We start from the raw sequence: 17,137 nt of genomic DNA on the forward strand, positions 1-17,137 counted from the left end.
AGTTCTTAGGGTTGCACAGAGTCGGACACAACTGAAGCAACTTAGCAAATACACACACATTGCCAGGTCAATGATCTGTGAGAAGCACTGTCAAAAGCTATGTGAGGTTAATACCTGAATATCTTTTTTTTTTTTTTTTGCTAATCAATTATCTTAAAAACAAGGTATAGCAGAGATGCTTTGTTTTTTTAAAGGGGGTTTCATTTTTAAAAATAACAATTTTAAAAAATCTGACCATCAAAAATATACCCCATCCTTCAGATTTCCTTTAAGTCTATGTTCTAATTGTTTCTACTAAATTTGTTATTGTTATTTAGTCACTAAGTCATGTCCAACTCCTTTGCAACCCTATGGACTGTAGCCCACCAGGCTCCTCTGTCCAAGGGATTTCCCAGGCAAGAATACGGGAGGGGTTGTCACTTCCTTCTCCAGGGGATCTTCCCAACCCAGGGATCGAACCCATGTCTACTGCATTGGCAGGTGGGTTCTTTATCACTGAGCCTTCAGGGAAGCCCTCTACTAAATTCACTTGGCAGTTAAAGTACCTTTTGATAAAAGTACAGAAATAAGAAACATAAAACCTTACCTCTGGTAGCAATAAAAGAACTATTTCAGAATGAGCTTAGTCTCTACCAAGTGAGGTGTTTCCCTCATATCTACAGTATGAATCAGTCACTTATTTGATGTAGTTAAATTTGCATATAGCACTATGAGACTGCTGAACAAAGTATTAGATAAAATCCAAGATGATAAAATTATAAATACAGGCATAAGCTTCAACGCTTCAACGACCACTACTCAAAAGGATCTTTAACCTTGAGAATGACAAAACTAATCATTTTTCTTTAATTGAAAATTTCAGACTCTTCAAATATTTATATCCTCAAGTACTTCTATATAATAGCCAACTGCTACCACAAAGTTCTTTAACTGATTTCATTAAATAATTCCCTTGAGATTTCAGAAAACTTGTGTCACTTACAACTGCTTATATCTTTTCCTTTTTCCACTCTCCAAATCCTTTCCTTACTATTAGTATAATCTGTAGTTACACAACCATGGATTTTCTAAGTTCTCCCAGCTGCCAGTACAGACCATACCAGTAGAAATCCTCAGATTATAAAGGGAGAAACATGTTCCAGGAATATTTCTGCCCACCCAACCTTCCCCCATCTCTTGCGTCATGAATGAAGGCCTTTAAAGAGATTGTGGGTAAATTCTGACTCTGCTGTTGATTCACCTCTCCTAATTAAGGCCAAATACTTAAAAAGAGATACTGTTAAATACAAGTAAGAGGTAACATATTCTGAAATTTAACACAGTTATATTCAGGAAGATAAACTACTAACTAACTACAGTTTTCATATTATTTCTAAATCTCTGCTCTGCATCCTTCTAAGTTGAAGAATTCAGGGGGATAAAACTATTAGTTTAGATGCTGATGCTGACTTTACTCTTAACAGAAAAACAGGTCCACCCACTTGCCATGTATAATGGATTCCCAGGGAATAAAGATTTATGACAAACAAATAAGGTTACTTTGAAATATGCTTTTAAAGTTAGATTTTGGCAAGGTTTGCAAGTCTAAGAAAAAGACAAGGTGGTGGGGAGTCCTTAGAGGGCTTATAAAAGGGGATACTCAAATGGAATTGGGATAAACTACTCTGGGGCGTAGGTCTGTAGTCAGTAGATACCTGAAATCTAACTGAACTTGTAGTTCCCTTTAGATGAATTATTCTTTCTAGGTCTTTGGATGAGATTCAGGAGTAAGGGAAGCCTCTGAAATTCTAAGCAGAATACAAAATACATGGACATGTGGACATCTTTCTGGGGAAAGGGTTCTCAGCTTTCATCTAATTCTCAGAGGCCTCCTGCTGAAGAGAGTTTTTAAAAATACTACACTTGTAGTATTATAGTGCCTTTATAATAATGAATTCACTGCACAGCAGCATTCTTCTTTCCTTATATCTCAGGCAGTTTTACAGTGTCCTTTAGTGACTGAAAGACAATTATACGAAACTAAGGTTCTGATGATTTATGTAATACTGAGGGGTTGCTGCCTACTCAAAAATATCCATATATTGCTATAATTGCTATCCCTGGACCCGAGATGTCAGAAATGTTTAAAATAATTTTTTTCATTATAGTGTAACACACATGCAGAAAAGTACGTAAATCAAAGGTGTACATTTGCCAACATTTTTTAATCTGGTAATTTTTTAAATTGTTAATGAGCAGATGATATAGATCACTGACAACCAATACACCACAAGAAGATTATAAATCAGGCCAACAAACACAGGTTGTGATTATATTTACAGATTTGCTTCCCTAGTATCTTAACGATACCCAAGATCCTTGTTATGGGGCATATATACACCCTTTAAGTGAGAGAAAGATGAGTGAGCAACGAATCTGAAGAAGAGTCAGAAAGATGGAATAGTACATAGAGAAGCTTGAAGTACGTATAAATCTTTGTCCAAGTTGATTGGAATTCAAGGCTTGAAGCCCATAAACATGGCAGACATCACTGGATTGATATGATGTTTTTAAAAAATCTGCAAGACAGACTGGTTTCTGTCTTCAGTAGACAACTGTCCATCTTTTAAACTAAAACTGTACAACGTACAAGAATCTCAGATTATTATTATTCATCATTCCCCTTCCAGTTAAAATTTTAGTTTATGCTATTTTCTCCCTTCCTAAAAAATTATCCTTAATGACTGTGAGACATCTTATATCTTATCCCTTACCTGCCCATTTCTAAACTGTACAGGAAGATTTAAACAGTATAAGCTGTTTAAAACAATTCTATAAAATATATCTACCTTTGCTTTGTACACTTCCATTTGCATTACTACACCAGGGACCAAGTCTCAATTAACCACTATCTGACCCTTGTTCACTTTCTTCCCTCCCCTCCTCCTGCCAAAGTTTGCCCTTCCTGACAAAGTTCAGCACTTCCTAGAAAAGTCTCACAGCCTGTTTGATATTGTACTTCACTTTAGTCACCAAAGGAAGAATTTACAGGTGCTTGGCCCCATCTATAAGACCATGACCGAAATCTGACCTCCTGTTACAATACGTGAACTCCTGCCCTACTGATAAGGCTGGCAGATATAAGTAGGATTTTTCAAATAATCCTTTGGGAATTTATAAGCAGCACAGCCATAAAAGGGGGGTGAATGGAAGGTCGGTTTCACTAAAAATAATAAATATTGCCATGTTTATTCAAAGTGTGCCTTGTTATCCTCCAGGCCAAAAGTTCAGATAAACACTATTGTAAATGACAAATATTAGAACTTTTTGTTACTTCTGTTATGATCCTTCCGTTGGACACCAATAGAACTGTTTTCCCTTGTATAAGCCCTGGCTCTGATATTGTATAACACTGACTGAGACTAGAATACTGGATTCATTTGCAGGTCAAAAGGAAGGTAGTTATATTTCAAAATAAAAACCTTTTATTTAGCATTATATTCTACTAATACTAAGTATTAAGTGCTATAGTATTATAAGTATTAAAGTCTACTGCAGAAAAAGAATGCCTATTTAGAATACAATGATATAATACAGTAAGCACTAACGTAAATATGTACTAGGTTCTATTGGGCTTCCCTGGTGGCTCAGAGGTTAAAGCATCTGCCTCCAATGCGGGAGACCTGGATTCGATCCCTGGGTCGGGAAGATCCCCTGGAGAAGGAAACGGTAACCCACTCCAGTATTCTTGCCTGGAGAATCCCATGGACGGAGAAGCCTGGTAGGCTACAGTCCACGGGGTCGCAAAGAGTCGGACACAACTGAGCAACGGAAAGAGAAAGGGCATCCACTGTGCTTAACCTGAAACATCAGGAAAATTTGCTAGAGGACTTGAGTAGCAAATAAATATGAATCTGTAAAATAGAAATGGGAATAGGAATTCAAGCAGAAGGACTAACATGAAGAAAGGATGAGCTGCGTGAAACAGCACGGTATATTCAACGAACCGGAAGCATTTCAGTATCAGTAAAGCAAGGTAGGAACCAGCAGGAAAAACAGCAGACTGGACATGGAAAACCTACTATGCTTCCATATACTGTGTCTTCTTCTATGCTTCTACATTTTACTCCACAGATGACCAATTAGAGCATTTTACACAGACATCATTGATTAGATATATATGATAGATTATTAACACACTACAGTGAGAAGTGAGTGAGGGGTTATGATACAAGGTGGGGAGAACAGTTAGGAGACAGTTTTCAGTAATCTTGATGAGAATCTAAACTAGGGCAATCATTTTAGGAAAGAAGAAGGTGAAGTAAAACTATATTTAAGAGGTAACACTTGCAAGATTTGAGATCTGGCTATGTTATTAAAATAGGAAGGGATTAAGTAGTTAACTTAGTTTTAAATTGTAAGCTATCAACAAAGTCAAAAGCTGCTAAAAAGTCCAGTAAGATACAGATTCAGGGTAGTGGTATAAACAGAAGATAAATACACTGGGTTGATGAAAGAATGAAAAATGAAGAAGTCGAGACAAATATAGGAATGGAAAAGAATGAGAAAGAAGGTTTATTTTCTCCTCACTCCTCATTTCTCTATTCCTAAATCTTTTCTTAAAGCCTAACTCTTGAAAGCCCCTTGGACTGCAAGGAGATCAAAGCAGTCAATCTTAAAAGAAATTAACCAAAATATTCATCAGATGGACTGATGCTGAAGCCGAAACTCCAAAATTTTGTCCACCTCATGTGAAAAGCCAACTCACTGGAAAATACCTTGATGCTGGGCAAGATTGAAGGCGGGAGGAGAAAGGGGAGACAGAGGATGAGATGGTTGAATAGTATCACCGACTCAATGGACATGAGTTTGAGCAAACTCTGGGAGATAGTGAAAGACAGGGAAGCCTGGCACGCTGCAGTTCATGGGGTTACAAAGAGTCAGACATGAGTTAGAGACTAAACAACAAGTAAAATGCTAATATGAACTACATCAGGAAATAAGAAAATATTTATGTTAAGAATATTTATATTAAGCAATCTATTTTTAAATACCATGTCATTAACATTACGAGGAACTACCTTTTATCACACAATAATACAAATTAGTGATTTGAGAATAAGGAAACAAATACAGAAAAGTGACAAATTATGGCTGCCAAAAACCTGTGAAAAGATTCAACCCTAGAAGTTATACATGATTTGGCTCTTGCTTTAGTAAATGAGATATCTGAGTTCTTATTTAAAGTCCGTATAGGTCTACTACAGCAACATCTAAAAACTAAACATGTATTCCAAAAAATATATAGCTGACTTCTTACCACTCTAGTTGAGGGTTGCACCTTTTCAAAACTTGTAAGAAACTTTATAAATGGGGAAAGAGGCCTGTTTCTGCCATATCAACAATACATTAAAATTTACAAACACTATAAATATTTCAATATTATTGAATACATTTTGAAATGGGCAGCTTAATGCCCCCTTTTTCGTTCTCACAATTTAAGACTATATAGACTGTGTATATTTAAGAATGTGAACTTTAAATAATTGATAAAGATTGCATGTTGATGGCAGAAACTACAATCTCTATCAACATGTCTATACTTTATCATATACTTTGAAAAGTACTTGTAACATGTCTCATGACTAGCATCAGAGACACATACTTTTTGACATATTAACTTCTGCTGCTGCTGCGTCACTTCAGTCGTGTCCGACTCTGTGTGACCCCATAGACAGAAGCCCACCAGGGTCTCCCATCCCTGGGATTCTCCAGGCAAGAACACTGGAGTGGGTTGCCATTTCCTTCTCCAATGTGTGAAAGTGAAAAGTGAAAGTGAAGTCGCTCAGTCGTGTCCGACCCTTAGCGACCCCACAGACTGCAGCCTACCAGGCTCCTCCATCCATGGAATTTTCTAGGCAAGAGTACTGGAGTGGCTTGCCATTGCCTTCTCCGGACATATTAACTACCATTTATTAAATGCCAACTATGCACTAAGCCAGGCAACGTTCATACCATACCATAACTGCACTAAGTAGGTAATCATTGGGCTTCTCTGGTGGCTCAGATGGTAAAGAATCTGCTTGCAATGCAGAGGACCTGGGTTCAGTACTTGGGTTGGGAAGATCCCCTGGAGAAGTGAATGGCTACCAACTTCAATATTCTTGCCCAGAGAATTCCATGGACAGAGGAGTCTGACAGGCTACAGTCCATGGGGTCCCAAAGAGTAAGATGCAACTTAACATCATCATCACTTTTTATACATGAGAAAGCTGAGGTCTGGGTGACCTGCTTAACACCACTACTTATTACTTTAGTATTGTGATGAATCATTACTAGATTTCTCACTTGAGGAACCAGCATACACACAGTGATAAGATACAGTGCTGTCATATTCTAGTCATTCAAATGTTGCAACTTATTTCCTGACAGATTATAATTTTGTAAAAGCATAAGTCCTTGATTGAGCTACCAGGGAAGCCCTATCCATCTTCAGGTACCACTTATTTATCTATTCATTCAACTAATATTTATTGAGTACCTACACAAAGAACTCTTGTTAGTACTGAGGATATAACATTAAATTAAACAAACTACCCATTTTCATATACTTTATGAGGAAATATTCACTTGATTTTACAATTATGAAGCTTATAATAAAACTTAAAATTTTATATAAGCAAATATGGCTCTTTAGTCATACATACTATTGAAGAGAGTAAACAAAATCATGAAGCATATGCTCTTAGTCACTCAGTCCTGCCTGACTCTTTGCAACCCTGTGTACTATAGCCCAGCAGACTTCTCTGTCCATGGAATTTTCCAGATGAGGATACTGGAGTGGGTCATAGAAGTAAGATAATATGGGGAAAAGGAGGAGGAAGTATGTGGCAAATGAAAAATGCATATTATTGAATGTGATTTCTACTCAATTTTCAATAAATAGATAACGTTTATGTTATATAAATCATTTCATAAGACAGAAAAAAGGGAAAGATATTCAACAATTCTAATGAGGTTAAAATAACACTGACTTACAAACCACATAGGAAAATATTTAAAAAAAAAAAAGAAGAATACGAGTAAGAACAACACTAGGCCTGTGTTACTCATAGCCATATACATAAATACAAAAAAGATTAAAAATAAAATAGACAAAAAGAGGTCAAATTCCACAGGGAGTTAAAGAAAGGCAGTGATTTACATCCTTAACAAGTTGGATTTATCTAAGAATAAAAGAATTGTTTAATATCAAAAGTATCTACCAGTGAAAGCCATCACCTTCATGAATTAAAGAATAAAAACCACAGCATCTTATCAATATATTTGGAAAACAAATTCAATAAAATTAAATACTCATTTATGCTTTTATAAAAAAAATTATAAGTCTAGGAATAACTAGATAAAGAATATTTACCAAAATCCTATTGCAAACATCAGTTAATGGAGAAACTTTATATACTCTCTCTTTGAATTTAGAAATCAGAGAAGGATGTCCATTATCACTTTACTGAACAGCAAAGTAATGATGATCCTGGTCAATACAACATCACAATAGAAAGAAGAGAGATAAATAGTTAGGAAGAAAAGAAACAAAGTAAATATCTGCATATACTATGATCAACCACACAGAAAACCTATCATAAACCAAAAAACAAAGTATAATAACTAACAAAAGAATTGAGCAGGTTACCAGATGTAGGTTAACTTATAAAACCCAATAGTGTTTCTCAATATCAACAATAATTTTAGAAATTAAAGCAGAAAATAGCAACAAAAACTAAGTGTTCTGCCAGTAACTAAACAAAAAGTGCCCAAGACTATTAACAGAGAAAAATAAAACTTAATTAAATAACTTTAAAGTAGACCTTATTCTCCCACAAATGGGATGCAGCAGCAGCAGCAGCATTATAAAGTGATCACTTTTTCCCAAAACTTATTTATAAATTCAACTGATTCAAATAAAAATTCAAGGACTTATTTCATATAAACTCAAACTGATCATAAAATATATATGGAAAAATAAAGATCTATAAATAGTGAAAGCAATTTAAAAGAGGAAAAATGAAAAAGGACTTCTTTTACTATATATGTAGGTATATTAAAAAATCAAATATCACAATTATAGAGCTGAGACACAAACAGATTCATACAAATATGAATATTTAGTGGATGCCAGAAGTACTATCAGGAATTACTGAGTAAGGTACAGATTATGTAATAGATGGGATTAGTAAAACTGAATTCATCACACAGAAAAAAAATTAAGTTGGACCCCTACCTCATACTATATACAACAGTGAAAACAAGATGAATCAAAATTACAATGCGAATGGTAAAATGTTAAAGGTAATGGAAAAGGAACGCTCTATGACCTAGAAGAGAAAGGGATTTTTCAAATAACAAAACTCAAAAAGTACAGATTATAAGGTTACTACTGATTGACTTAATTATATTAAAATCAAAGATTTATATTTCATGAAAGATAACACAATCTGGTGGCAAACTGGAAAAAAAGATATTTGCAATATCCTAAACTGCTTTCCAGTGGTCATGTATGGATGTGAGAGTTGGACTGTGAAGAAAGCTGATCACTGAAGAATTGATGCTTTTGAACTGTGGTGTTGGAGAAGACTCTTGAGAGTCCCTTGGACTGCAAGGAGATCCAATCAGTCCATTCTAAAGGAGATCAATCCTGGGTGTTCATTGGAAGGACTGATGCTAAAGCTGAAACTCCAATACTTTGGCCACCTCATGCGACGAGTTGACTCACTGGAAAAGACTCTGATGCTGGGAGGGATTGGGGGCAGGAGGAGAAGGGGACGACAGAGAATGAGATGGCTGGATGGCATCACCGACTCGATGGACATGAGTTTGAGTGAACTCCGGGAGTTGGTGATGGACAGGGAGGCCTGGCGTGCTGTGATTCATGGGGTCGCAAAGAGTCGGACACGACTGAGCGACTGAACTGAACTGACACTGTTAGTATCTACAATATTGGAAGAATGCCTGAAATGTCTCTTTCCAGCAAACAGAAAAGACAAAAACAAGATATCCAACGAAAACTTGAACAAAGACTAACAGTAGGCAGAGAAGAAAAATCTTAAAGGATTATTATGTTCAAAGAGAGAAGCATAATGTTACCAGGAATCAGAGAAATGAAAATTTAAATGTTATCATTACCCATCAAGTTATCAGAAACTAGAAATTGGTAAAATTAACTATTATACATATACCTTACAACCAAGAATTTCATACCTAAAGTATAGAAACTTACAAGTCCATAAGAGGGTATTTATTTGTTACAGCAGAATATATTAGGCAATTTAAGAGTTAACTGAAGGGAATGGCAATCCATTCCAGCATTCTTGCCTGGAGAATCCCACGGACAGAGAAGCCTGGTGGGCGACAGTTCATGGGGTCACAAAGAGTCGGACACAACTGAGTGACTAACACACACTAAGGTAATAGATAACTAAAACACAGCAAATACAAATGGGACCAATTAACTATCACATATAAGCAGGAGGCAATGAATGAAATATACAAATTATAATGAGGAACAGATATTAAAAATAGTAGTAAAAAAAAAAGATATGAAATAGAACTAGGTCCATAAGACAATACTATTTGAATAAGTTAAAATCAAATACAAAGTTACTATATACTTTTTAAAAAGAAAAATATAACCATGATCATATGTTAAACATAATAGAGTCAGTATAATTGGGGATGAGAGACAAGTGGAGTTATGGACAGTAGATGAATGGAAAAACCATGATAAAATGCAATGCAACAGGGGACCTTGTATGAAATGACAAAAAAAAGCATGCCACAAACTAAGATGTATATAATTTATTTAATTCTCCTGGTGGCTCAGATGTTAAAGCATATGACTGCAGTGAGGGAGACCTGGGTTCGATGCCTGGGTTGTGAAGATCCCCTGGAGAAGGGAATAGCTACCAACTCCAGTACTTTTGCCTGCAGAATTCCATGCACAAAGGAGCCTGGCAGGCTACAGTCCATGTGGTGGCAAAAAGTCAGACACAACTGAGTGACTTTCACACACATGATATTAAAAAGAAGTAGTCAACTTATTTTAGATGTTTTGATACAATGTTATCTTGCTTCAGTTGTGTCGGACTCTTTGTGACACCATGGACTATACAATCCATGGAATTCTCCAGGCCAGGATACTAGAGTAGGTAGCCATTCCCTTCTTCAGGGGATCTTCCCAACCCAGGTATCAAACCCAGGTCTCTGGCACTGGAGGCGGATTCTTTACCAGCTGAGCCACCAGGGAAGCCCCATTTTTATACAGAAGAATGATGAGCAGAGAAAAGGAATAGAGAGTGAGAACAGAGGGAGAGGGGAAGAGGGAAGCAGACGGCAACAGAGAGAGGAGGAAGGAGAGGAGAAGCAGCGATCAGTTCTTTTCTCAAGCTGCTGGAGGTTACCAAAAACACTTCACGCCATAAAGTCCACCCAGACTATCTGGAGTAATGATACTATGGTAAAGACATAAGGAAAGAATATGGATAACACACTAGGCAATAAGACATATTCAAATAGACTGAAAACCTGATAGAATATTCACTGAATTTTGCTATAAATTGTATTGATAATGAGCTTCTCTCATCAATTTGTCTTTGATGATACTTTATAGAGTTTAATTTTTTTTACTGATTGTATGTATCTGTGTGTCCACATGTAGGTATACTACCAAGAAGGATAAAGAGCCTTTCTTAGAATAACACTGACATCCACAGTATTTCTCCTCAGACAGGTTCCTCTTTCCATATGTGTTACATGACAAAGGAGTAATTACCATCAGGAATAAAAAAATCTTATTTTAATATTTAAAGATAGGCTATTGTTATATGAATACCACATTTTTAAATTAACAGTAGAAATTCAAATTTGTGTGTCACTATTTTTAGCTATAATCTAATAATCTGTTGATGACTGACAGAAATTCATGTTACTAGTTACCACATATGACATGGCAAAGATAAATAAAAGATTCAAGAAGAAATGAAAAGATAATTTTTTAATAACTGATACTCCTTTCAAAAAGGAGAAGGAAGCAGCAGAGGATGAGATGGTTAAACAGAATCACTGACTCAACAGACATGAATCTGGGCAAACTGGGAGCTAGTGGAGGACAGAGGAGCCTGGTGTGTTGCAGTCCATGGGGTCTCAAGAGTTAGTCAGTTAGTGACTGAACAACAGTAACAATTCCTTAATAATAGTTTCTTATTCCTTAATAATAAGCAGAAAAACTATCAAATATGAGAAAGCAAAGATTTGAATTCAACATAGTTTTATTAGGCAAAGCCAAAGACTCACCAAGACAGAATATATGTGTAGACATCGATAAACAGGAGAGAAATCAACCAAATCTTGGGCCCCAGGTACCTGCAAAACAACCAAAATTGTCACAAAATATTCAAACAAAGCTATGAAGAACAACAGCACTCATTTTTAATACTAAAGTGTTAAAACAAAACAGATAACAGAGAAGAGTAACAGGTGTCTCTGGTCTTGCATATGCTCTTAGAGATACATTTGGAGGCTGCAGAAAAAAAAGCAGGAAAGGGCATTAGAATCTGTGAATATTTAAGCCAGCATGCAGTCAAATACAGAAATACTCCAAGAAGAGAGGGGAGATGATATTTTTAAAAATAAGATAATGAATGGAAAAATCAAACCTAGAGTATCAACAACTTATAGTATGAAAAATGCATACAGATTAATCCCAGACATCAAAAAAGGAAAGTAAAACAAAAAACTTCAGGTAAGAACTGCAATACAGTCACAGTGCTAAAGCTGATTCATTACAGTTGTGATGATGAATAAGTCACAATTTACTTTGACCTCAATTTCCTCATCTGAAAAAGGAAAATATTAGTTGACCTAAATAAATAAGAATAAAAGGAAACACTGAAAAGCAAATATTAAGCAAAACAGAACAAAAAAGAAAAGACTAAATTACATGAAGATATACAGCAGTCAAAATAAAGACTAAAATAAAAACTAAAGTGATTCATCTGAATACGAGCAGCAGGCACATATAAATTGGATTGGGCTGATTCATGATTATAAGGTCAGTTTCCTTTACTTCATAAAAGTAAACCTCTTATCTTCTTTGGGCAAACTGATTCTTCATCAAGATGCTGTTTCTAATGAAACCTATTCATCCTGCAATTCAATAGTACAATATCCACTTTCTTTTCCCTTCAAAACCATCACATGTCTCTATATATTGGTTCAAATTTATTGGCTAGTCTGTTTATTTGCTTTGCATCCATGAGATCAGAAATTAAATCTCTATGTTTGGGAATCTCACTCAATATATTATGTATCTATAAGCACTCCAAACAAACTTTTTTGTGACTCCAAAGACTGATAAGGTGCTCAAGATCCTACACCATGGCCAAAGCATAGTTTTACTTAAAAAAAAAAAAAAATCTAGAAGAGTTATTGAGCACTGCCAAATTACTAAGAAAAACATTTCATGGACAGGTGCCATGTAGGTAAAGAAAAGTATGATTAAAAAGCATGTAAAAATTCTAACTTTAAGAATACAAATGGACATTCATTTTCATCTTAACACAACAAGGGGCAATAGGTGATCATTACAGGTACCCTTCCTTGAAATGACTACAACATTAAAGCACCTTTACAGTCGCTCCTCTTTGATTCTGAAGATTTCAAGGAAATTTAGTTTATTTTTCCAGAAAATCAGAGCCTACTAGTGAAAACTGTAGCTAACTGAAAAACAATTTCAAAAGAAGAAACAGAAAATTCCCATAAAATTATATTTACAATAGTATTTAAATTACCTAAAAATTACATGTGTACGTGAAAAAGACAAGAAAAGGAATGCATAAAAAGAATTACTTTGATCCGTATGGAAAATTAAACTTTTTCCTTTTATTTAGAATTAATGATTATAGTTATTTTTAGAAATATATACCTTTAAAAATACTAAGAACATTCTACTTAATTTTAAACAACAAATTTAATCACAATTTGTTTCTATGTTCTTCATACAGTTTATTTTGTTTTGCTTTGAACTCAAAGCCTTTCATTCCAAAGGAAACTGCTTCTAGCCATTGCTCAGGCAGAGTCTTAGCCCTTTCAAATGTCAGACCCATCCTTAAAGTAAGAACATCCCACCTTAGGGGACAATTTCCCAAGAAATCTGTGACACATAACCTAATGGGGCCCTTTACTAATGGCATGAGAAGACCGGTTTTTCTGGACCAACTAAAAAATAAATATAATTAGAGAAGAGACAAGGGACTTTTCTGTCATCTCCACCAAATATTTACAACCAAATCTATTCTCTGTGAGGCTGTCTTGACGCCATCATATTCAGCTTCGAACTATTTAAAGTTCTCTGATGTAGAAGGGCTGTCAATGCTATTTCTTAGCCTCTGAAATCATAATCCAGTTAAGTCCTCCTAAGGACATGCTTTCCTGCCTTGAAGGTGGTACACAGAAATCAAGATAAAAAGGAGCAGAATGGGGCTTAGGTTCACAAACTTTCTTCCACCCTCCCAATAGTCTACTATTTATAAATCATTCTTCCTCCATGCTCCCTCCTGTGAGGAACACTAGGAGCACTGTGAGGAAACCAGAGAGTGCTGTGAGAGGAAAGGTATGCAAAGCATGCACTGACTCATGTTGCTTTGAGCTAAATGTGTTTTCTCTGCTTCCACTAATGAAAAAGAGTCACATCTACAGAAAGGTGAAAGGAGGAGAACAGCACACACGGTACGTGAAGGAATGCGACACGTTTGGGACGACAAGAAATGAACTTCCAAAACCTGAATAAATGGGAGTGAGTACCAGAACAAAAGGCAGTGTTTCCTGACTCAAATAAATAGTCTGCTTCAAGGTCCACATTTTGCTCCCCATTTAAAAAGCTAAATCTCTGTCAGAGCTGTCTTCATTCTTCTCCTCAGTTGTCCCTCCCTCCCCTCAAGTTGCAAAGAATGATTCAAGCAGGTTTAGGTTTCAGCTGGGACAGAGGGAGGGGTCCAAGGACACTTTCCTAAGCTAACAATGACTGCCTTTAATGGTTTCTGTCTCCTAACAAAAGCCATGACTCCGTCTTTATCAGCTCCATCTAATTTTTCCTTTCCAAAGTAAATAACACAGCCAGCCCTTGCATTTTACACATGTCCAACTTTGACAAATCATTATCAACTAAGACTATAACTGATAAGAGATAACTTTGTGGTAGGACGCTGTCATTTCCTTTCATAAGGGCTTTCTTTCTGAGATACAGAAACATGATTAAAATAGTTAAACATTTCCTCTGCATGGCAGTCAGGAACTCAAGACATTAAGATACTGCAGTCTGTATTTTTCTAGTTCAAACAGATCTATCTTCATACCAACAGTAGTCACAAACAATACACTTAAGATTATCCCACTTTTTTAACTAGTTGTTTTCCTTAAAAATTCACATGAAATAATTTCATCACCAAGGACAGCAGCTGCCTAATTCCCTATATAGTTTCTGAAGCAAGTCCCTTCAAACTTCTTTATTGTCAGGGAAGAGCAAATAGTAGGTAAAATTTTAGATTATGTAACTGAGAAATCCGGGCTTCCCAGGTGGTGCTAGTGCTAAAGAACCCGCTTGCCAGTGAAAGAGGCATAAAAGACATGGGTTCAATCCCTGGGTCAGGAAGATCCCCTGGAGGAGGGAATGGTAATCCACTCCAGTATTCTTGCCTAGAATCCATGGACAGAGGAGCCTGGTGGGCTACAGTCCATAGGGTCGCAAGGTGTCAGACATAACTGAAGTGACTTAACACACACACACAACCAAGAAATTTATGCCTGAGAGCACACTATTCGGTGTTTTTCAGTCATTCAGTCATGTCTGACTCTTTGCAAACCCATGAACTGCAGCACACCAGGTTTCCCTGTCCACCATCTCCCGGAACTTGCTCAAACTCATGTTCATAGAGTCAGTGATGCCATCCAACCATCTCATCCTCTGTCATCCCCTTCTACGCCTGGCTTCAGTCTTTCTCAGCAACAAGGTCTTTTCTAATCAGTCAGCTCTTCACATCAGATGCCCAAAGTATTGGAGCTTTGGCTTCAGCATCAGTCCTTCCAATGAATAGTCAGGACTGATTTTCTTTAGGATTGAACAGTTTGATCTCCTTAAAGCCCTAGGGACTCTCAAGAGCCTTCTTCAACACCACAGTTTAAAAGCATCATTCTTCGGCACTCAACCTTCTTTATGGTCCAACTCTCACATCCATACATGACTACTGGAAAAACCATAGCTTTGACTCGACGGACCTTTGTTGGCAATGTAATGGCTCTGCTTTTTAGAGCTTTCTAGGTTTGTCATAGCTTTTCTTCCAAGGAGCAAGCATCATTTAATTTCATGGCTGCAGTCACCATCTGCAGTGATTTTGGAGCCCAAGAAAATAAAGTCTGTCACTGTTTCCGTTGTTTCTCCATCTATCTGTCATGAAGTGATAGGACCAGATGCCATTACCTTCATTTTCTGAATGTTGAAAAAATGTTGAAAAGCCAGCTTTTTCACTCTCCTCTTTCACTTTCATCAAGGGGTTCTTTAGTTCCTCTTCACTTTCTCCCATAAGGGTGGTGTTATCTGCATGTCTGAAGTTACTGATATTTCTCCCACCAATCTTGATTTCAGCTTTCCTTCATCTAGCCCAACATTTCACATGATGTACTCTGCATCTAAGTTAAACAAGCAGGGTGACAATACACAGCCTTGATGTACTCCTTTCCCAATTTTGAACCAGTCCATTGTTCCATGTCTGGTTCTAACTGTTGCTTCTTGACCTGCATACAGGTTTCTCAGGAGGCAGGTCAGGTGGCAGATAAGGAGAGCACAATATAATATTATATAAATTAAGAGAGTGCTAGTGCTAAGTCGCTTCACTCAAGTCCAACTCCATGCAATCCTATGGACCACAGCCCTCCAGGCTCCTCTGTCCATGGTATTCTGCAGGCAAGAGTCCTGGAGTGGATTACCATTCCCTTCTCCAGGGGATTTTCCCAACCAAGGGATCGAACCTGCATCTCGTAAGTCTCCGACACTGGCAGGCGGGTTCTTTACCACTAGCACCACTTGGGAAGCCCATGGAATTAAGAAAACTTGGATATATTTTAAATTAACAGATAATAAGCTGCTAAAATAACCTATGGATGACTGGCCTACAACATCCACAGAGAGATACAATCGAGGCAACAACTACATTCAACAATTATACATTCACATACCCACCAGAGATCATGTGCCATTAGATACCAATCTATAAGGCTAATTTGACTATTTCAATCTTATATATACTACGATAAAAATTAACAGCTTTAGTCAAAGCAATTATTCATAATTATTGTGTATAGACTATCTGTTGTTAAATACCATTATATCCATCAGTACACCAGCTGTCACATAATGCCACTACATAGACGGCCAAAAAAGTCTGCAGACAGAAGATACTGCAAAATAAGAAAAGCTAATAGGATTAATGAAAAGCACCTAGAAAAAAATAGTCTATGAACCTCTGCACAAAACATACATTAGATAAGATATAAAAATTCAGGGGAGAAGTGGGAATATTAGATACCAAGAAGAAAAGAAAGAATATTCCACATTATGAAAATTCTTACAAAACATCAGGATCTTGTTTTATGATATGTTTTTCTTCTTTTCTAATATATCTTAGTTCAAGTCAAAGGAAATCTCTGAAAATAGAACAGTTAGTAGATAAGTTAGTCTCATAAATGATAAGGAAAATGATTTAGTTTTTTTAAAGAAGATTTTTGTTTTAAAATAATGACACTCAAAATTTATCAGATATATTCATTTAATATTTTTATAACGCAAACTTCCCCTCAAAAAAAAGGAGTTAGAATTTAGTTCTCTCCACAACTTTAAAGGCTCACTAGTGAACGGAGGTGGGGGAAAGAGTATCTGTAGGTAACAATCAGATAAATCTACCTGCTTTCCCTCCAGGTCGGCCCGATAGATATACACACACACACACACACACAAACACACCTCATTTTTTTTCTCATGAACTCTTTCAAAGCAGGTGGACATTCTAAAAAGAGTATGACAGAAGTTTGTGAAAATTTAGATATGCTTCTC

At 36.4% G+C, this 17,137-nt stretch overlaps 1 protein-coding gene across 4 annotated transcripts in view; it reads right to left on the reverse strand.

Moving 5' to 3' along the window:
• The window catches only part of EXOC6B (exocyst complex component 6B), a 762,215-nt gene that overhangs the window by 378,384 nt on the left and 366,694 nt on the right, over nt 1-17,137 (reverse strand). For 3 of the 4 annotated variants that reach the window (XM_055400057.2, XM_055400058.2, XM_055400059.2), the window contains exon 8: nt 11,329-11,397. The exons of the other annotated variant lie outside the window; for it this stretch is intronic. In XM_055400057.2, coding sequence (XP_055256032.1) covers nt 11,329-11,397 — 69 coding nt within the window. The remainder of the gene's footprint in view (nt 1-11,328; nt 11,398-17,137) is intronic. 4 annotated transcript variants of the gene reach the window in all.

The sequence above is a fragment of the Moschus berezovskii genome, chromosome 11, assembly GCF_049115385.1.
Source record: "Moschus berezovskii isolate FMDL1 chromosome 11, NW_MosBer_1.0, whole genome shotgun sequence".
NCBI lineage: Eukaryota > Metazoa > Chordata > Mammalia > Artiodactyla > Moschidae > Moschus > Moschus berezovskii.